Source organism: Bombus fervidus, chromosome 13 (assembly GCF_041682495.2).
Source record: "Bombus fervidus isolate BK054 chromosome 13, iyBomFerv1, whole genome shotgun sequence".
Classification (NCBI taxonomy): Eukaryota; Metazoa; Arthropoda; class Insecta; order Hymenoptera; family Apidae; genus Bombus; species Bombus fervidus.
In genome coordinates this window covers 9,527,591-9,551,009 of record NC_091529.1, presented here as the reverse complement: position 1 = coordinate 9,551,009, position 23,419 = coordinate 9,527,591, and the positions used below count along the sequence as shown (strand labels likewise).

The 23,419-nt window shown below is 37.3% G+C and overlaps 2 protein-coding genes across 3 annotated transcripts in view; both read left to right on the top strand.

The window, feature by feature from the left end:
- Positions 1 to 14,707: 14,707 nt before the first annotated feature.
- Positions 14,708 to 23,419, top strand: part of Scp2 (Sarcoplasmic calcium-binding protein 2) — a 44,345-nt gene continuing 35,633 nt past the window's right edge. Inside the window, exon 1 of the mRNA XM_072015311.1 lies at positions 14,708 to 14,966. The gene's annotated coding sequence lies outside the window, so the exon portion shown is untranslated. The remainder of the gene's footprint in view (positions 14,967 to 23,419) is intronic.
- The window catches only part of LOC141445869 (uncharacterized), a 34,122-nt gene continuing 27,551 nt past the window's right edge, over positions 16,849 to 23,419 (top strand). For both annotated transcript variants that reach the window (XM_074112019.1, XM_074112018.1), the window contains exons 1-2: positions 16,849 to 22,623; positions 22,948 to 23,100. In XM_074112019.1, the coding sequence (XP_073968120.1) occupies positions 22,600 to 22,623; positions 22,948 to 23,100 (177 nt within the window). In that variant the 5' untranslated portion in view covers positions 16,849 to 22,599. The remainder of the gene's footprint in view (positions 22,624 to 22,947; positions 23,101 to 23,419) is intronic.

Sequence of the window (23,419 nt, the reverse complement as noted above, 5' to 3'; positions counted from 1 at the left end):
TTTTATTTACTTAAAACTAGAAAATCGTCTCGTTATTCTCGGTATTGTTTAAACGTTTAATTCTCTGGTTTCAAGCAGAATTTTTGTACGATGAAACGTCTTGAATCGAATAGAAACAAGAATTTCCTGCGTTATAGAAGCGTGAAGCGATGGTAGGTAGGGCATGGATGAGTATAAGCAGTGTTTCATTAAAATTGAAGCATTCGTTCCTGATTAAAGGTCTTCAATGATCGTACACGAAGATAGATATTTGTACGGAAATATACAGGAAATATCACTCGAATTTACACACGTCAGGAATTTTGGAAGTTCAAAGATGCGAATATTAAACTTTCATACGTGTTTCTGCTTTAGCTATTTAACGTAGAGATGTTAATGAATTTTGATCCATAATTCGTTTCATACTTTATATAATCTCGTAACGTGTTCCAGGTATCACAGAATATCACGCAATTATTTTATACTCCAAAAGTTTCAAAACAGTGCAAACAGATCGACTAAATCGGGTTATTTCTACATTAAATTGATTAAATGTTTCAAGATTCTCCTTCGTTTCGAATAAGATTTATAGATAGAGTATGCTTGGAAAAATTTGATTAGTAGATAACGATGCATCTATTTGGTGGAAAGTTGCAAGTTCGTTGAATTGAAATTTTATGAGCAGTACAGTGCGGCACACCGAGGAAGTGGGAAAGTTACGCGCGGGAAATGCCTGCGAAGACGCGTGAAGTTACTTTTAAAGTAGAGCTATTATCGGATAAGTCTATTAGGATGATTGTTTTCGAAGTTAATGTTTGATACAAGGAACGTTTAGCAATTACTTTGCTGGACTGTAGTTCAAGGGATTGTTAATAAAATAGCATTATGCGCGTGCGTGGGCGTGGAATTTCTTAACACGAACTAAAAGATATCGTCATATTCGTCGTCTCTTTTTCCAAATGCAACGATCTGTTACAAAAAGTTGCAAAAAGAAAAGAAATTTGCCGATAGAATGCGCGTTTAACGATACCGACGATAAATACTAATAGAAGAGATTATTGCCTGGGTTCTGTCGACAAAGAAAATTTTCGTAAATCTCATACGAATTCCGCTCGGATGTGTTCCAATTAAAATATGGTACGAATTCGCTGAAGCTATAACGCACGAACGGGATGAAATTTAATTACGCGAACAGAGTAGGTCTATCGTCGCTCTTAAACTGAGCGTAATAAAGGAAAATCTGTATGACGCGTGTCATCCTTGATGAAACTATGAAACACACATTCCCCGAACACCAAATTAAATCGTACGTGTTGGTCGAGGCTATCTTCGCAGTTTCGTACCTGAGAAATAGAAATCAAATCTCGCTAGAATTAATTCTACAAACCCATTAGCGTTACGTCTAAGAATGCGGCACAAGGAACAAGAAGTTCTTCGAAATGATTAATTTGAAAAATTTACTGTTCGCGAACGAGATGGAAAGTCGTTGCTACCACACACACACGCGCGCGCGTGCGCACACACACACATACACAGACAAAAGTGAAAAAGATACGGAGCATAGAATGGTAAAAATTACCGAGGAATATCTTAAGCGAGTTAATAAACGTAGTTACATAAAAAAGAAAAATGTCATACGAATATACAAAATGAAATATAGCTCGTATCGGGGAAGAAGAAGTTTTATAGAATTATCTTCTCCTTCGAGAAGGTCGTTTGAAAATTTCCAGAAATATAACACGTCCATTCGACTAATTGTAACTTTCGACAGACGCACCTGCTGCATCCCTTCTATTTAATTTTGTCTTTCGAGACACCGTCGCAGAACTTTTCCAAATTAACAATATTATACATACATTTTTTTTTCCTGTCGTAAATGGAGTTTAAACGCGAGTTATTAGTCATTTTCGTTAAGCGAGGTAAAAGATAATTGTTGTAAAAAGATTCTTACTTGGTGAAAGTTTGTAATTAACCAAGTACGGAAAGGAGCATGGCTAGCTTCGTAAACTTTTGTCGATGAACCTATCCCTTAATCGAGCACGATAAATAAGGAAAACCGTGACTATCAACGTTTGTAAGATTAAAGGTGTTGCCGTGTTATTTATTCGGACCACGAGTTACAAAAATTCATCATCGTTAACGGTGATAATGAATCGCCGACATCCGTTAACGTCAACCTTCAGTTTACTCCTGTGTTATAATACTTAAAGCGTCTATGGTCACGGTAATTATGATTTCTTACTGAGATTGAAGCGGTCTTGTCAGTAGGTGTCGTTCTTGGTTCGTTTCTCGAGGATAATGAAACATTGTTTACATTAAAGATTACGTAGTTATTATCATCGATGTTATTATTATGGGTTACAGCGCATGAAATTGCCGATGTTAAATTATATCCTTAAATTATAAAATAGATTTCATTCGATGGATACTTGTACATAATCGTTGTGTATTTACGTAAAATTCTGTTTTCTATCGAAACGCGAATTTGGCTTGCAAACAACAGGAATTCATAGAACCATCGATAAACACGGTCGAGATGGATTACACGAATTTATAATTTTCGTTTCATTCTGGTTAGAATACGTTTTATTTAGAGAACGAGCAAGTGGTAGAGGTTTCGTTTGACTCGGCCATGTGGTTCTAAGTAGTAACGGCGGTTCACAGTCCGACCGCGTGACATAAAGTCGCGTAGTTGCACACCTGGATCCAGTTATTTTAAGCCAAGATCGTTATATCTATGTGGATCATAAATCTCCCTTATTAATATTTCATCTGGTTTTATCCGAGTGTGTCATCCTCGTATTCGCTGTAATTTAACAATGCAAAATGGCGATAACTGTTGCGACACATTCGTTTAAATAAGATGAATCGGTATTTAATGTACGATAGAAACGCTGCTTGCTTTCCATTTATAGCAATTGCAGGTATCTACGATCGGATTTCTCTCTACCGATGTTTCTTCGTTTCGAAGAATACTGAAGGAACTTTTTATTTTATTGAAAATCTTCTAATGCTTAAGGAAGGCTAAAGTCGCGATCTTGCGGCAAAGAAAAGTTCAGCTTATAAATCAATTATATCGATCATCGTATCGATAAATAAAATATGACTCAAAATTCCGGCTAGAGCGATAACGTATCACACAGTTGCTATTGCGTCGTCAATGTTTGATTAAACGACTTTTGTAACGATTGTGTAGAACATAGTAACGTTACACACGATGTGTCCGGTGCACGAAACGCTTGAAGATCCGCAAAGTAATTAGATAGTTTTCATTTCTCGTTTTATTCTCTCGAGTAAGAAATATTTATTACACCGAATCAACATTCTTATATCGCGTTAAATCGTAGTTCGCCGAGAATTAGCATTTTACCAAACTTTAGGATTTTATCGTTCTCTTGTTTGATCCTTGGATTTTAGAACTTCTAAATTTTGAACTTTCAAACTTTAAGTACGTGGGAATCAGCACCTAGAATCAGGCGACCATCCAAATACGTAGAAATTTTGCCGCTTCGATAACATATGCAGAATATGTTAGAAAGTTGCAATGCGATGTAGCGCTTTTACAGCGCGAAGCTGAACGTGAAAATTATAATTTGTGAAATATGAATAGCCGTACCCGTTGGTTGTATGAATATAAACCGCCGTGCGAAATTAAAGGAACGTTCAATTTACGCCGAAAAGTTGTAAATATTTAAACTGTTATAACTTTGTAACAAAAGGAAAAATATATATATATATATACGCGCAACCTAATCATGTTAGGTTCGTTTCAAAGTGCCAAGCCTCTACTCTCAGGATTCTCGGTTAATTTTTCGCACAGAGGTTCCTGTATCATCCTCCGTCGTAATTTTCGAATATGTGGTGATTTTAGTCTTGAGAAAAATTGTTTGATGCTCGTAGAATCGGTTGAATTTGTAAAATTTTCGAAACGAGAAAGAATTGCGAAAATAGAGGGTCGAAAACGAGCCCAGAATGATCGTTGTATGTTTTCTTGTTATGAAGTTATAACAGGTTAAATATTGGCAATTTTACGAAGAAAATTTTCCCCTTTAATTTTCTACGCTACAGATTTCTGCGCATATGTTATATGTTTTACCAATGTACGTTCTAAGCCATACGTGCAGTTTACATGGCGAAATATTATCGAAACAAAGAATTTCTTTTTAGAGAAGCTTCGCAATAACTATACATCGATTGCCACTAGTCGAATAATATCGCACGAAAAAGAATATGAAGTAAAATTTCGAACGATCGTTGAATAAACTATTATATTGTGGTATCGTGGACAAAAAGGCCTAAAAATATCGGGTAAACCGTAAACATTGTCGCGAGCCGAGGTGCCGACAGGCCCATCAACGTGTCGTCGGTCCTTTAGCCGAAGAGTTTCGTAGAAAAAAGGCCCACGTGGCTCTGGCCACGAGCGGTTGCGTAACACGTGCGTGATGAGACTAAGACAAAGGGACAAAAGGGTTGCTAAGGCAGAAAGACGAATTCGTAGTCAGTGTCAGTGGAGAAGTCAGAGAGTGTGAATCGAGAAGTTAGAGGGTGCGAGTTGCGTTGTCGAGAGAGCGTTGGATCCGTCGTGACGAGAGTTGCAAATTAATTATTGAATTGTCTAAAGCATAGTATCAATCCATTCTTTGTAAATAAACCATCATTAATCATTAAGTAATTAATTAGTAAGTATCCTCCGATAATACAATATGATATATATGCGCTTGCGTGTCCTCGATATTCTCTTCGTTCTTCTGCACCGAAGAAGAAGTTCGATCGGTAACGAATAACTCGAAGGAACATCGTAATTGGTAAAGCGAAAGCCATTGAAAAATAAAAACGAACAGGATACCTTTAGATCGTCATATTTTCGCGATGTAAAAATTTGGCAAAGAACAGACCAGATCGGATGTAAGAGATTCTCATCACGCGAGAAACGTTGTCAACAAGGTTTTATCGTAGAGCACATTCTCGCGATAGTCGTAAAACCTAAGTCATCAGAAGGAGGAAGAGCGGCAGCTTGACTTTCGTCCTCAATTACTTCGTCACTCGTGAACAACGCAATAAGGAACGGCGTTCTTTTCGTTTAATCTCTTTCGAAAGATATTTTAGGAGTCGATGCGACGGTTATACGAGCGTAATTTCTACCTCTGTCAGCCGATGGCAATCCTGTATTTACTTAACATATCCGAAAGAAGATTGCTTTGGAATTCAGAATTCGGAAAAATAATTCCGAATCGACTAATTTCTTTTCTTCCGTGTCGATTTTATATGAAACTAGCAAATACCTCGATGCTTACGAGTGGCAGTGTACGTGTGTTAAAAAACGTTCGACGTTCGAACGAAATCGAACGTGTTCCCTGAGAAACGAGCGTAATACGTAAGTCGCGTTAAAGGGAGGAAGCGTTCTAATTGGCCGAGATACGTTGCCCTCCGGTATATTTCTCCACTATTTCTGAATCGACGCGATAACGAATACCATTCGTTTAGTCCGGAGATTGCGAGGCGATAATTGGAAATTCAACTTGAATCCACAAAATGAAATCATATAAATGTTTCTTCGATCATTATAGCCACGATTAACGGCTATTGCTTTGCTTTTGTCATTCTCGTCGGATAATCTTTTCACGCGGGGTCATGTCCCATCAACGATCGAACGCGTAAAAGCCACCTTTCGTTTCGACGTTATCGAAGAATTTTTCCACGCAAGAATCTGCATTTTTTTTCAAACGCGAAAGATTACCGTCGGCACGAACGATCTACGAAAAGCATACAAGCTGTCGAAGAGCTTCGGATCGTTTACGACGTCTTATTGGAAGAACTTTTCGTTTAAAAGTTACTTATACTTGGGACAACAATCGTAGACTTTACCATCTTCGTTTCGATTATCTTTCGATCGAATCGTCAATTTTCCTTTCGCTGTCTTCTAATCCCGATTCAACCAAGAGTTAATCTCGAGTTTATGATCCTACTGACCCGGTACAAACATAGAACACGGGGGAACACAATGGGACGGACGCGACGCGGGTGAAGAAGCAGGGAATTTCGTCGAAGCGCCGGACTACGCGCTTTGGGCGCATTACGAGCCATTGCACCGCAACATTCGATATGCATTTGCAATAAAAAAGGGAGAGAAACGAGGCGCGTGAAACGTCGCGGCGCGTCCATCACCGTCGTGGGCGGTGTTTCGCGCCGTTGGCTCTTTTATTTTTACAAATGTACAGGATTAAACGGGCTTCTTCGTTCGCGCGAATTCGACTTTGCGCGACTGATCGCGCGGATGGGCCGCGTTTTGCATAAATTTATCGTTCGAAATCGCTGGAAAATGACCGAGAACATGAATATTCAACTTAACACGTATCGTTTAACGCGATAAGCTTGTCATCATTTCAACGAGAGATAACTTTATCGGTCTGTCAGCGATCAACCGAATACGCGTGTCCTCTAGCTTTTTTTTTATTCCACGACCTTATCGAGTCGAACGACGATAAGCTAAATTTATTTTTGCTAATTTTCAATTGGAATCTTCTTCGTTTGATTTCTCGATTAACCTCCGAAGCGCGTGTCACTGCCAAGATATAACATGGTAGACTTCTCCGTCCAACAATGATCGATCATCCGATCATCAATCAGAAGGAGAGTTGCGTTATTCGATGCTGGAATTCCTCGACGCATATACGCGAACGCTATTAACTTTATGCAAGCTAACTATCGGATCTCGCGTCCTTTATTTGGATTATTTTATTGGATTTTATTCGAGTTACCTTTGGAAAATAAAATGGGAAAGATGAAAAGTTCCGCAGGCAAGAAATTGGAAAAGGTATAACAATACGAAACAACTGCAATTTCCAGGTATATAGTTTCCAAGAGAAAGCTTCATAAATTAATCATCTATGCTTATCGAAGTAATATTCTATGAAAGTTTAAAAAGAACAGATCCCTTATCACGTTTCAGTGACAGGAATAACTTGTGTCTCAAAGCAACGAGCACGATTGCGCATTAACATCGTAAATTATCCTCCGAATAAGAGACGTCTTCGTCGGATTCGAAGTTGGCCGTTCAAAGGGAGAAAGTTGGCCGTTGCTTTTTTACGAAATACTCGTGCTTTTATATCTAGATTAGGTTTCGACATAAAACTCGTTTGGTATTGGCAATAAGAATATAACGCCGTTTCGATTCTTCTATTACTCGGAAGGTAAAAATATTATACCGAGAAATATACAAAGATTTGCGTAATATCCGAGTTAAAGAAAGATCCTCGAATTCTTAATTAACGATTAAACAAAAAAAAAAAAAAAAAAAAAAGAGAAAGGATTTCAGGTACTATTTGGGTACTGCTTGCTATTACTCTGGCCAGATTGCAGAGATTTTTGCATCTTTTAAACATCCCAGAGGCATCGTAAAAGACAACAAGCTAGCGCGCAGAGTCGATCGTACTTATTCAAATTTTGCGAATACGTAGAATGTGAAATCAGCCATGGTGAGTGAAAAGTGATGTCAAAAGCGTTTCTCGCGATTTCATTCGGCTACATATTCCGAATGACAATCTGGCAATGAAAGTACGTGACCTGTTATTAACTACGCCCATCCTTTTCACTGATCTATTTCAGGAAACGGTATTCTACTTTTTCGATTTTTAGCAACGGATACGTAATTTTCGTCCGACTCTTGCTCGACGTAAAATCTTTTTCACTTTCGATACGATGTAACATTGTTAAGTACTTCGTATAGAACTCGCGATATTCTTAAGCATACCAATAAATATTATAAAACAAGAGTAAGAATTAACGTTAAAAGATACTTCGCAGGTTACGATTTTAGTCACAGGTTGCTTCTAGATTAATAAGGTTTGTATTATACGTGGACTTTTTTCATCGCTTTGTGGACAGTTTAAAATTAGAACACCGTATCTGTGGACGAATATAACTGAAAAGAAAAGTCTAGGATTGATAACGATGATTTTAGTTGCATAGACTCTGTCACTCGATAAATTTTCTTCGCATTTTTCGTCAAATTGTAAGTATTCAAAAAGCAACGTCGGTATTTCCTAAAGTTGCAAATGTAAAGAACAAAGTTTCAGATTTTGATCTTGTTACTGGCCGAGTACGTATTCGTTGTCTAAATTCACTTGTTGACGCTACAGTAGCTCGGCTCGATGCTAAAGCATGCAGTAGTATAACCCGCAATTAACAATACACGATATCTTCGCTATTTTACTGCTCGGTTAGTAAAAATCTTCCGTTTGTACATAATTCTTGTTTAGTTACCAACGATTAATCGAATTTATCGACGGACGATACGTAAAACGTAAGACACCATCGCAGGCGTGTAACGTTATCGACACGTATATAGACGTTTGAATTTCCTATATCTGCCGTAAGAAATCGTAGAGGGCGTAAGAAACACTCCGAATTTTTTCGAGGTCGGTATTTCAGAACTCGACTCACGAAGTCCTACAACTATAGCGTCTATCCTATATTTAGTCAATGGTTAAATCTCTTGCTAAACCACTGAAGCTTCTGAAGTGCAAAATGCTATTGTATAATCGATTAGTAGCGTCTAGTATCAGATATTATTGCAGCGAATTGGTAACGTTTATAAATTCCAGTAGATATAAGATACATCAGAAAGCTTAATCTGTCCGATGTAAAACAAGCAAAAAAAAAAAACAGCGAATGATAGTTTCAAAGGGAAAAATCGTTACTTCGCCTGCAACTTTACCATCGATTTTCTACAAAATTGCGTATCTCTGAAAAGAACAAAACAGATCGCGTCCTGTCTCGTATCTAATCATCGTATATTCCACGCGAATTTATTCGGTTTAATGTGGTTGAAGCATCGAGATAGCGAACGGATCTCTAATTTGTAATTCACATTTGTATTACCACCGGTGGTAAATGTTCGTGACACGTTTACCACAAATTGATTCATGGCGTGACGCTTGTTCTATAAAAGCTAGGAAAATCCTACATAACAGATAATTCAGGATGAAAGGCGAAATCCTATAGTTGCACATTCTGTCGCTAAATACGAGGCGGCGATCGATGATCCAGGACAAGGAACGAAAAAACATAGCGCGACGTTCGCGCTTACTGTCGTGAAATATCGATATAAAAAAGGGAACGAAGTCCATTATATCCCGGAGGCGACTATATAAGGGGGTGACGTTACGATGGAAAGTTGTGAGCCAAGCAATTTTGTTCTTAGGAGTCTGTATTACAGCGCTGAATAAATCTCGAGCCCCGGCTACCCGCACCTTACTTTACTCCGCGAACCTGCTTAGAGATTATTATCAGTTACGATACGTGACAAAGTGCAAACTATATTCCTCTTTACCAAACTTCCTATAAAGGCAAACTGCACTCTGCGAAATACATTGCTCAGAGCAGTTTGAAGTTCGCCTGTACGAGACGAGGCGAATATCTGCGACGAAGTAACCATCTTACGCTATACCGGCAAGAAAGTTATTAACGGCGAACCTGTTATCATCCGGCAAGAATCTTTTATTCGATTTATGATATTCTATCAAATTAGTTAGACGTCTCCTTCCTTTTTTTTTTTTTTTTTTTTTTCTATCTAATTATGCAGAATGCAAATACTTATTTGAATATCCGAGCACCAAGTAAAATGAAAATCGATCGTCCGGAGTATGACCGAGGATGTAGCGTATCTCAACGATCTTTTTAGATGAAAAAAAGCGTTACAAAATTCCTATATCGCGTCTTTTCGTATTCGTGCAGTCGCAACTAGCTTACTTTTCGAAATTCACTCGTCAACGATGACGCGATACACCGATATTATGCAGAGATTGGTGGGGTGGTTACGCTCGTCTGAGATTATTAAACGATCGTAAGATTCATAACAGAAACGTTAACAAACCAGAAGCGGGCATTAATCTTTTGCCAAATACAATCAACAAACTCTATTTCTGTTCGCGTATTTCCATGTTAAATCGATCGTTCAAGTATTTTCGTAGCTTATCGTACAATTTCTTACGATTCCTAAACACGGCACGAAATAAACGAAGAATAAATGCGAAAAAGTTGCGCTCCAATTCTCCTCTACTTGATGTAACGTTCTTCTTGCCGGAAAAACAAGCAATAACAAAAAGCTTCACCCTTTATCCTAAAACCATCAGCTCTCGAAAGGTGAATCTCCTCGTAGGCCGGAAGAGAGCGTTCGAGGAAGAAGCAAGCGAAAGACCGCGATAAAAGATCGGTCGAATGAACAAAAAAAAAAAAAAAAAAGAAAAGAAAAAAGAAAAGAGAAGGAAAAGGAAGGAAAGTTGCTTACGTAATTTAAGGTGAAGGGGTCGGGAGCTAGTTCTACTGCAGGTTGTCGACAAGCGCGATACGATCAGCTGTTCGCTGAGACGAAAGCCTGTGGTCAGGAAGAATTCTACGATTTGGAAATATCGTCGATGTATGCGACCGCTGACTCGACGACGACGATGCGACGAAACGTAAAGCAATTTCGAGGTGGAGAAGTAGGCTCGAGAACTAACGGCAGATCCTTGATCCACTCCGACGGTTTCTCGCCTGTCGTTCCAATGCTGATTTGTCGGATCTTCCTTAGCTGTTCCGGACCTATAGCAACCAAAAATAGTTTGCATGCGACGTCCTGATAAGAAATATGCAACGACGAATTTACGCGAACATAGAAGATCGTCGCAAAGAATTATCCGCAAGGAAAAATCGTATTTTATTGGTCCGTTGGCTATTTTCTCGCGTTGTATCAGGTTCGGGATCGTCCATCGTAACAAAATTATATCGCGCGGCTCTAATTAATAGATCTTGGCATTACATACACGGACCTGTCGCGACGATCGCAATTTATACCTCTTATAAATCAAGTTAACTCGACGTGCACCGAAACCCATGAAATCCGCGATCGAAGGTGGTAGGTAAGTTGCGGTTTGATTGACGGAAGCCAGCAAACCAGAGCATCGCTTCCCGGAGATGTCATACACAGGCTTGAAACCTAGATCGGTCCAAGTTTCCTCTGCCAATGCTTTTTTCCAGTCGGCATTTTTTTTTTTTTTTTTCTTTTTACAATATCCGCGAAAACGATAGAACGTTTCACGATGGTATTCTATTTTCGCTTCGCAACGATCGTATTCTCACTAGCATAACGAGTGGTCTTGCGTTCGTTCCACTGGTACATCGGTACAGGCAGAGTTTCGTCATTTTTCACAGGTGATAATGGAACGTGCAAATAAATTAAAAATTAACAGCAGAGTATGCGACTATTTCTACGTTACGGCATAATTATTCCTGCGCTATTATAAATTTCATACAGCGAATTTAACTGTTTTCTGTGTTTTTTGATATTCAACGATAGATTACGATACTTCGTTTCTTGGTATTATCAAAGTACAGCCGTTCGTCTGAAAACGGAGATTTTCTCTTGATCCTTGGTAAGCTGCCTCGTATTACGTTTCCAGCTTAAAATAAGTTTGTCTAATTGGTTCTATGAAGATTCTCCAATGTATAGATTCTCAAATGACTATTAACAACATTATAATACGCTCCATCTGTAAAGGAGAGTTCGGTTCCTCGATATTCGTTATTTTTAAATTCTTCGTTGATTAAAAGTTCAACTTTCGTTTTCAAATACCATGTGCTATCCGAATACCTCGCGCAATAAGAAGAAAGCGCTGTACAGGTTCCGTTAAAAAACAGTACGATCGGAACGTTTATAATTTGTTGCGGAATATTTAACTTTATTCGATAAGAATTTAGCGTATTCGAAGTTAGGAGAACAATTTCCGGTGAATTGTTCTGTACAGCAGAAAGAGAGAGGGAGAGAGAGAAATTCTCATAGCTGTTCTTACTTTGAAGTATTTATATGCGTCGCATATTTGAATCCGACGACAAAATGTGGAAGGAATAAAATGCAACGGAGAAATTGTCGTACGAAAAATGTCATACGATCGAATTTTCTTCTTTTCATTTATTGGTATCCTCGGCAAAGAGCGTATTAACTACGATGTTAAGCTTCTAACTTGAAAAGGAAGAACGAACTCGTTGCCGAAGTTAACGCATAATTTAATAACAGCGATATAAAGCTATTTGTATTAGCTTCGTGTATATTCGCTTTCTTAAGTGAAATTACGACCAACACACTTATGTTCTTGACAAGTGCGTGTTCACTTGTATTTACAGCGTGTGTTATAAATTTATAATATACGCAGAATCTTGTCGTTCCTAAATCGTACGTAATACGACTTTAATCTCTTTCATCGTTATGGATCGTTTCCAAATTGTTGCACTTTTACACTCGAAAAACATTAAATCAGAATCGGGAAATTTCATTCGCGATTAACCTTTTGCTTTATAATGTCACGCACGCGGCATGGATTGTGATTTCGATCACACATAAAGAAGAAAGTTTAGTTTAAATTGTAACTTTAGTTTCGATTTTGTAGTTTGAGAATTATATTCGAGGGAAAATAAATTGGAAATTATAAACGTCTGCCGCGTGAAAAGAAGAATATCCATGGCTGATGCGTGAAAACACGCTTTAAACATGCTGCGTTTTTTGCGAAAATCTTCGCTAGCGATCGGCAAATTTTTAGCCATTCGAACGACCTCGTTATGATACCAATTAGTTTGTTTAATTGACGTTTCATTGTACATCTGTCTACGTATCAATCAACGTATCAGCGGCAATGCATAACCGATCGATCCTCCATCTGGTTCCATTGTTCTCGATGCACGATTTCAGTTACACAGGTCTTTCTTAACAAACATTTCTATCCTGACATCGTAACTTGTTAACGTGGCTCCGTTCCAACTTGTTCGTCCTTTCCCGCCAATCTTTTGTCGCTTTTTTTAATTCTACCCAGTCAATATGGTCACCGTATTCGACACAGAAGACGCTCTTACGTAATGTTAATTGAGTTCCTTTCTTCCTTCTACCTTTACATCCGGAGAAAGGAATTAACTGAAAAAGTGATATAGACGCATCAACGATAACGAGAGAGCTGCATTTGGAATTGTTCTGAATAATTCCGGAGAAGATGATTTAACATTTTCACGTAATCTAAAGCGTAACTGAAAATTGCGATGTTTTAAATATCATTCGCAAGTAAAATTGGAATGAAATTTAGAAGAGGACGAGCTATCGAAAGTGTACTGTTTGAAACTAAACGGAGCAATTACGGCAGATTTTTAATAACGTAACGCGATATACAGCCCAGCTATGTTAATTACATTAATTATCGTATATTTTGCTTTAATTTTAAATTTTAGTCGATCTTCGGGGTGCCGCGAATCTATAGCCAGCTCACATTATTTATTCACTCGGTGTATTAATTTGGGACGAGGCCAAAAAAGGGTGTACGAAAAAAGTACACCTTAAAATTACAAAATAAATTCTTTATTTTGCGCTATGCTGCAATCTGATAAAGCATAAATATTTAGCGAACGAGAATCTCGAGCGATAAAATGGCTTTTGATAAAAAGAGAAGCTTCGAAGTTGCCGCTACGTCGCCTGTTAACTTTTACACGGAATAATACGTACGGATGAAAAAATTGGATATCTTAGGTATATTCGATGTATCTGAACGCATTGAAATTAGGATAAAAAGAACCGTTGCCAGAGGAGATTTATTAATATTTACCACGAGAGGTGCTAATTCGGAATAAATGAAAGAATAATTCCTATGATAGTCTACTTTGAGCGTGAAATACGTGTTCTCGCGTGCAGCCATCGCGTTTCTGCTTAAAATCTTAAACAGCTTTGCGTTGTTCAAAGGGCTATGTTTTATTTGGTGTTTAGAATTTTAGAGTCGGCAAGACGTTTATATATTCCGTGTGAGCGTAATCGAAAATATGTGTGGTGGTACGGTGTGCAAGAAGCCGCTATTAAACAACAGACTGGAAATTATGTGCGTATCGTGGCGCACATTGCCTAAAACTGGGTCCTTGGCTAATTGCCCATCCTGGTCCGCGAGGTCAACGCAAAGAAATAAAAAGGAAAAGGTGGAGACAAAAAAAAAATTCTAATTATTCATAAACTTAGCCACAAATTGCCAAAACACAACCTGCGATTACTTCTACCTACTTATCTAATTAATTTTTGAATTTTATCCAAATATTATCTCGTTACTCGAAGAATTTATCGAAGCGGACATCGGTCGTACTGAACATTTATGCGTGTAAAAAGATTTACTTCGATTCGTTCGGATATGTTTCTTAAAATTTGTATTTTATTTTATTTAAAAAAAAATTCCATTATTTTCGCTAATTTCCTTTGATATTGATTTATCAACGTATACGTTGAAACTTGCGCCGGACTCCACACATTATCCAGCAAAACTTCTCGATTATCATGCCACCCTTGCTTCTCTAAACCGATCGCTTTACTTTCTTATTCGCTTAATTCCAGTCTCCCTTTGTCATCAAAGTTCGCTGAAATATATAGAAAAGTCAAACAGCTACTCGTGGAAAAATGGAGAGCACTGGAAAGCGGAGAGGAAAGCAACGCGAGGTTGAAAGATGGGGCGCCGTGCAGTGGTCGGTGGTAAATGTTGAAGCGAGAATCGAGGAATCGTTGAAAAACGTGAAAGATTCGATTCGAAATATCCACGAGGCATCGATACACGGCGCGTTTAGTAGAGCACGTGGTGGCCCGTGCCGAACGGACGAAGAAACCGAGTGGACGAAGCTTAAGAGGCCGATCTGCGCAAGCACAGGTGCAAGTTCGAGGGTATAAAGAGGAGAAGCTGGAGCTCGCTGCGCGCACTTTGTGCTTCATCTGTCCGTCAATCGCGTCGTGCGCTCGTTCGCTGTTTGTTCACGGTGATCAGCCCGCTCGATTCGTCTTTTTTTTCTCTTCCACTCGATCGCGAATCGGCCAAGTTGCAGCTTCTCCTCGTTGTCTTTGTCGTCGTCGCAGTATCGTCTTGTCGCCCTCGTGTGTTGACTCCTTCGTTTCATCGCGTTTACTTCGCGACTTCCACTTCGACGATCCAGCTCGGCTCATCCAGGTAGGTGCAGAGAATACTTTTATCAAAGCTTTTGAGCGACGTTCGTTCGACGCTTTTGCGTGGAAATCGCGCAAACCTGCGACGATTGTTCCGACGCGTCCGACGATTCGAATTTCGAGACATTTGAAATCGTACACGAATCAGTGATTTTGTGGTTCCGAGTGATACAACGGGGAAAATAGGTTTATCCTAGTTTCGCACGATCGGAGCAGAGAGTGACGTTGAAGAAATCGAGGAAGTGGAGGGATTATAGTCGGGAAAAGATTTTTCGAACGGTTTTAACGCGGTGGTAGGTTTGTTGGTAAAGAATGGAAGCTAGTTTTATCTTTTGTTGAACGCAGCGGAATTAATTTGATTTATTACCGAGCTCGTTTCGAATCGAAAGGTGAGAATAGCGTTGGGATAGCTGTAGAAATGGACGTTGAGTAGCGAGCAAAGACGGAAAGATATCTGAAAAGCGTTTAGAATAATAGACGGATATGTTCTTGTGTTATATTCGATCGAGACAAGATAAACTTTTAATAAGTTTTATCCTACTGTTTCTTACATATTACGTACACGCCGATGAATTATTACTTTGATATTTAAATGGTTTTTTATCGTACTTGAAGTAATTGTATACGTTTTCGATGCGAGCGACTATACTCGTCAAACATAGTCGAGTAGTCTTGAGATTACTTTATCGCGAAGAAAATTTAAGAACTCTGCAACGTTAAAGCGCATTCCAGACAATTTAACCTTGCAATTGGTTAATTAGCCAGTTTATTAAGTCAAGAAATCATGTTTGCTACGTGACGGTAGTTTAAAAATTGTGATGTACCTACTTTAAGGAAAAAGTCTTTTGGAAGAATCGAAGGAATTTAAAATTGAAGAAGCGTAGTTTCTTAATACAAAAATTTATTGAAATATAAACGAATCGGTGGCATTTGACGATATCGACGCAACGATAAAATTAGACGATTCTAAACTTTGTTTGGAAATTTGTTTGGAAAATTCGCTATCGTCGCTGAAGGCTTTTAAGCTTCTAGAAAGCCACGAAACTGCCATATTTTGTCAAAAATTTTGCGATCCTTTCAACCTTCCACGCATATATGACGTTACTCGAACACCTGAAATCACCAAAGCCACTTATCGCCTTTGCCATTTCGAACCTTCAATTATGGCAAATACTTCAGTTTGAAAGTTGTCTTAGGGCGGCGAAATATTGGAGCAAGTTAACGCGTTTGAAAATTCTGCATACTTCGAGCTAATGGTCGTCTTTGCCGGAGTTGCGCCGCAATGAGCACAGCGATCGCTTCCGGTGATTCTTTTCCGGTCATCGGGAAAGTCTCGTTCTATTCGAAGTTATCGTGGTAAACGAAGCGTTGATTTTCTGATTATCAGATTTAGTTTCACAGGTTTTCCAACGACTGCACAGTCGATTAGCCTCACCGTATTTCTTTAAATCGAAAAATTACAGTCGTCAAGATGAGAACGTTCGTTGGTCCAGGGTTTCTGAGACGATTAATTTTACCGTGTTTTATATCTTCCTTTCTTCCCCTTGAATAAATTTTATTCTTACGAACGAGAAGCTGAATCTCGAAATTTAAGCTGAAACTTTCATTTAACTGGAAAGGGTTTCACATTTATTTGACAACTTATGGGCCATTTAAAGTCTTGAATTTCGTATACTGCAACTTAATAGTTAACGATTTATTGTCCGCGTATAAATTTGGAAAATTGTCAATAATAAACGTGTTTATTTTATATAAAATATATAAACGCAACGTTTGATATTCAAAACTTATTGACTTTATCAAGCTATCGATCGCCATCGATGGCAATATTTTGTAACTTAGGATTATTCCTTAGGATTATTCCATAGGATTATTTCCTTGCAATATCTCAGCGAGAATCAATTTCCAGTTTTTCAATAAATGTTGTTTCTATTACGTTTAATGATACGGTGCTATCGTGCGTGTGGATAATAATGAACAGAGAACAATGGAACGCGTTTTTTCAATCGCACTTATTAAAGCATGATTGTCAATAAATATCAAACGGCGATATTCTATTATGAGATGTGTATTATCCAGTTACGTCGCAGTAGTGGATTAAAGAGATACAATTTTCTACGACGTTCAGCGATGAGACAGTTACGCTATTAATTTTTGCCGAAGCTATAATTTTCTCGAATTTTATCAAAAGAATATTTGCTTGGTATTTATTAACAATAGATTATTAGAATTTTCTATTTGAAGCGTTGTGTTAATAACGTTATAAATTTATAATATGGAAAGATGCATTTTCCTGCGACGTCTAACCGAAGAAAAAGGTGCTGAAGTAACAAGATTGAAGCGTCATAGTGAATTTCAGTCAGGCAGTAACAATCTAACGGTTGAGAAAGTAGTTTCAACGAAGAAAAAAAAAAAAAAAAAAGAAATAGGACAGCATCGAATTAACATATTTATTATTAGCAAAATTTCATGTTTAGTTTTAATAAAGTTGTGCATATCACTCAAGATAATTGAAGATTAGGCTGAATTCACGAACTGGATAAAATATAAAATACTAAATATAAAAAGTAAATATATAATATTATTAAAGTTTCATTTTTTAGAAGCATTTGGTTTACGTAACGCAACTTTCAAAATATTGGACATCTCGTTTATGCGTATGATGATATAGTTATTTTAAATAGCGCATAAATTTATGTAACGCAAGGATGCACTTTGCCGTGACATTTAATAAAGAGCGAAGATGGCGAAGCGGAAGTATTCTTGTTAATTTTAGTAAAACTATAGGCACTCTATGAGAAAAATAGCTGTTTCGAATATTCTTTTGATTTTAACGAAAGTATGTAAAATCTTTGTAGAAACGGGGTCATCGTGAAATATGAATATTTAGAAAGAAAAATAATCGTAAATTCGTACGCTAAACTGCTCTTAGGCCAAAGTGTACGTACTGCTGTATCTCCGGCTGATCATAATTATGCTTACATTATAGAGCTTTCTTATAGAAGCGGCCTAGAAAGATAAGAAGAATATATCGTAGATAATGTAGTAAATACGTTATTTTCAATTTTTCCACATTTTTTGATACGGCCGTAGTAATTTTAATTCGCGTTATCCGTTATCCAATAAAACACATGACAGTTCGATAAGCATGATGTACGTACAAACTGATACTTTATTTTTTCGCCGAAGTCGTTAAAACTGTGATCGATATAAACGTAGAATTAATTCACGTAATTTCTAATATAATTTCGATAAAACGATAATGACGTTTAACAATCGGATAACAGATTTAATTAAACTGATTCATCGCAATCCCCAAACAAGAAATATAAATATTCCCACTACTACAATTTCATTAATTTAATGGTCATTATATTTTGTGTCTATAGTCATTTTAAACAAATCTACGCAAATATTTCGGACAACGGATAATTATATTATTTCAGCAGTTTCTATCGCGATCATCGAAATATTCTGTTAAAATGTTGTAAAATTACTAACGAAATCGCATCTCGCTCGCATATTTATCGGGTCGTACACTTGGCGAACACGAAAGTAACATGGTCGATCTCCGTGACGATAATCTTGCCCGAGATATAAAAGTTCGATAAGGGAACGCCACTTTGACGTTGTCTGTTATGCAGCTTATCAATTTAATCTTACTTAATTCTTTCTCCCCGCTTTTTTCTGCTGGCTCTACCCCGTTCTCCTCGCCACGATGCACAATATCGCGAAGGTATAAATGGCCGATGGTTGGACGTCATGCGCTGCGTTCTTTGTTTCCACCCCTTCCATCGTTCTGCAGCTTTTCCAAGTTTCATTGAGCGCGTGGCTCAGGTACAGCGGGGTTTATTCCCCGACTTCCGTTGCAAAATAATAATTTAACTCCACGGATGCATTTGCGTCTGGCTGCAGCGAATAAAAAGTGAAATTCGGCGGCAAAGTGTGAGCACGACGCGGAGTCCCCGCGGCACGAACCGACAGAATTGCTCCGGTCCGTGGAACAGTCGACCATCGGAGAAACCTCGGCCGCTGTAAATCAACTCTGCCCGACATACAACCGAGAAATTTTTTCCGCCAATGGAAAATCTATCCGAGTGGCGAAATTAAAGGCAGTATCCCTTTGGTTAACGCGCGAATTTTGAGAATTTTTCGAGCGATCTCACGAGATTTTTTGTAATCTTCCAACGTTTCACAGCAGCAAATTGCGATATTTCCGTGGTGTGTAGTTGCCGGTCGTTTCGAATGCGTTTAGTGCAACGTCGATGTTGCGGTTCGTTCTGAAAAATGAAAGTGCAATTGGTGTTCGGTTTTTGATCTTGTTCTTGATCACGGAAATTTCTTGATATTCTTCGCGTGGTTCATCCCTTTTGAGTTTGAGAAGACATATCGTGGTGGGTCTTAAAAGATCAGAATTTCTATTATCATCCATCTCTTCTTCCAGCGGAAGCAGAATTTGAATCGAGCGAAGTAGGTCGTAGAGAAGGAAATTTTGTAGCAAGTTACTTGAAATTTTTTCCAATATATTATTTCGATGTGGCACGAATTTAATTCGAGTTACACCTTTCTGAAAGTGGAATACGAGCTCGATGTATATTTCGAGTAGAAAGGGTCGACGTTCTTGACGTGACGAAACGGAAACTCACATCTACGCTAAACAGCTAACAATACAAAAGTATCAATAATTTTGCAATTATTATTTCAATATCTTTTATATTTTAATCTTTGACCACGAGTAATATCAACCCGAGTTGTTGATTCTATATTTGTAAAGTAAATGTGGATCCTAAATACACTTTGGATTTCAAATCTTGGAGTTTCACCGATATTTCTCAATGTCCACATTACAGATCATACATATTTTTCAATTTAATGAATCGCTTTTAAATTCTCATCAAATAGAGCGTAATACACAGACGATCTGTTCGTTTCTTCATTCATACGTATTGTTGGAGGAATGACGATTATACAATATTGTTTCGTTAATTAGTAGACTACTTTCTAACGTGTGTAACATGTATAAGAATATCTAGAACGAAGCGTGTCTTTGTATATTACAAGCTGGACACCTTTTCCCACGAAGTAATACTTCATTATGGATAGAATACTCTATTACCTGAACATTGTTATCTAAATTTGTTAGACCATTATTTAAACACGTTTTTTCTCTTATAGTAGAAGACACGGTACGTTGTATTCCCCGGATTATACACGTAATATATATTTTACTCGGTGTCTCTGGAAAAGATGATACGAATGATTAATAAAATAAAGTGAAAAATGATTCCACGAACATAATGCAATAAATGCACACGTACGGAAACCGATGTAATTTTATAAAATGGTATTACATCTGACAAGAGCGATATATTAGAACAGAACAGACGACTATTACCAACGTGATAAAAAATGTCATTAATATTCCAAACTTTCTTTTGTCTATTACATACTGCATTTAACTCTGTAGATAAACGTGACTAATATTATCTGATAATGATATTCGAATTGTTGTGAATTTTACGATCGCCACAGGTACAGCTCATTCCGTGTACATAAATGCGAATTGGTCGCGGAAATAATGATCCAGTGAAACGAAGCAATCGTTTTACGCAAACATGTTCGAAAATCAAAAGGGACCGTGGCATTCTGTAGTAGCTGCAGGTAACGCTGTCTGTCGCTTCAATTGTGTTAAAAGTGTTGCGTTAATTACTTTCGTATTATACTATGCGTCGCTATGCTAAATCTCTTTTGTAACAGACATATCGAGTAGGTGAAATATTTACTCTCTTTCCACAATTTCGTTTGCTTTACTCGTTTAATGTTCGAATTATTTTTTTAAAAGAAAATCAATTTTTCCGAGAACTAATTGTGAAAATAATTGCAAAAGGTATTAGTAAATTGTTGCTTGTAGATATTGAAATATAAAAGGTTTGAAATAAATTTTTATTAAAATATTATTCTTGTAATAGGTGTTCTGCGCGTAATTGCTGAATGCTGTTAAATGGAAATAATTTTGAAAAATTAAACTTCGGATACTGCTGTTTTATCGATGACTCGAAAAACATAACGTGGGGAAACGAGAATATCGATACCCGAGTGTATCATATTCCAGAACAGTCTGGAATTCAATCACAATATTGAATGAAAATATAAAAAACATATTTGTCAGAAAGAAGAAGGGAAACTCATAATTTATATCTTTCTTTGTTAAGTGGATTTATAATTTTAATATTAGTCATCCCTTTGTGCGGAAAGATTAATATAATGCTTAATAGGTTTTTATCTTTTCCCCAGCTAACAATTGCAGAAAGATTGAGAACAAGTAGAAGAAGTATTCTTATACGAAACCCTATATTTTCTACGGTTTTTAAAAATGCTTCTTCTGTTCTCCGTCTTCTTATTTTAAAAATCCTATTAATGACATGACGGTGCGACGAGAATGCGAAGGTTCTTCTTAGCGAGCAACTTCTTCCGTTTTATGGCGATTATTCCTACTTGTCGATGATCATTGTTAAATACTTACAAAAAGTAAGACTCTGAGTACATAATCGGATAACTTTTAAATGGCGCGGTTTCTATGCGACCAGCGATTTGTATGTTCGACGATATACTAAAATACCTTCCAAACGTATTTTCTTTGCCATGATGTTTCCAATCCGCTGTACTTTGAGGATTCAGACAAGATAAGATCTTTTGTAAATTTCGAAAGGATGACATTCTAAAATTTTATTAAAATTCTTATTTCTTTTATTGTTTTTATTTGTATTAAAACTTTGAGATATCTACAATATTTGACGAACGTCAACTTGCTTAATTATCTTGGCCTAATTATTCGATATTATATAACGAAATAATTTAATCATACAATTGAATAAATATAAATTTAATAAATCATCAAATTCAAATTATAAATATATTGTTAAAATAAGATGCGGCTATTCCTCCGTTTTAATTATATCCATTCCAAAACTTGTATCTGTTGAGTTTTCCCGAGGAGACTGCGGAAAATTTCAAGCGATCATTTCTTGTATACGTTCTAACAATTGTTCCGTTGTATCTGGTTTAGTTAAACGATACACACAGTGTCGTTCAATTAACTCGGGACGATAGAATCCATAGAATTTAAGTGAGAGAAGGGAAAGAGAGAGCGACGTGTGACGCTAATGTTCAGACGTTCTCTACAACTACCGAGGATCAGCATGAGCCGATACAACGTTGCTCGTTCAAAATTGACACGATTCGCTAACTATACCCGTCGAAGTTTTCACGCGTTCTACGTAGAAGACTAAACAGTTGTCTCGTTCATAACTACGTATGAATTTCATTCTGATTTTCTGGACTGGATCGAATGTAGCTGTGAAATGCAAAGTGTTACGATAGCCGAAGGAGGTTTATGCAACGAATTGTGCGAAATGTACTCTCGAGTAAGCAACGTAATTTGATCGAGCTTCTGCGCCTGAGTTTCAAAAATTAAGCGTTAATCTGAAACGATAGTGAAATTGTTAACCCTTTCGGAAGAGATTGGTTTTATGCCATATATCAACATCGACGAAGTATTTAAAGTGATAAAGCATGTTCCCAGCTTGAACAGGTTTTTGGTTCCTCCGTGAAGATCGCGAATAAATAATGCAAGAGTAATGTTGGAAAGCGGAACATCGATGGTAAGTATAAAATATTTGGAGCTCTGTATACCTTGGTCCGAGTAACAAATATTCTCTAGAAATCCAAATTAAGAAGAGGACATTACCGTTACCTCTTGCATCCCTTTATTAACGCACGTATGTGCATGACTTTTACGAACGTATATTATATCAAAAGAAAATACAGGATCTACGTTAATTTAAGGATCGAATTGGTCTCGTTTTAGATTAAACGTATACTTCGACTTTAACATTTGCATACGCGACGAAGCAATTAGAAATTTGATATTAATAATTAGTATTGGAATCTTAATCATTTGAAAATCAGGGATAATAAGTTTACAGCGTATAGTGGATTTTATCGACAACTGTAATTACAGAACTATCAGATCACAAAGGATTGCAGAGCAGAAATATCTATGTCGTATCAGATCATCCTTTACTGCAACGAAACAAGGAATGACCTCATTCTACCTGCTTCTACTATTTCCGATTAGAGTAAGTTTACGTTACGGTATCGATAACAAGTCTGGATCTAATTAAAATTTAACTAAAATGGATTATAATAATTTAAAATAATTCTTTTATTCCCAATGAAGTTGATATCATTGACGATACCGTTAAATTCACCGAATCTTGTTTCCTTATCGGTAGATTAAAGTACTAATATTCCATTTTTGTAATAAAACTGACTTTAACGATACTACCTTCATGTAATGTTATCCGTTTTACGAATTTACAACGAGATCAATTCCACGGTAGTACACGCCATGAAAGTCAAGACCAGTTTTTTTTCCGCCTGTTTCGAATGGAAATT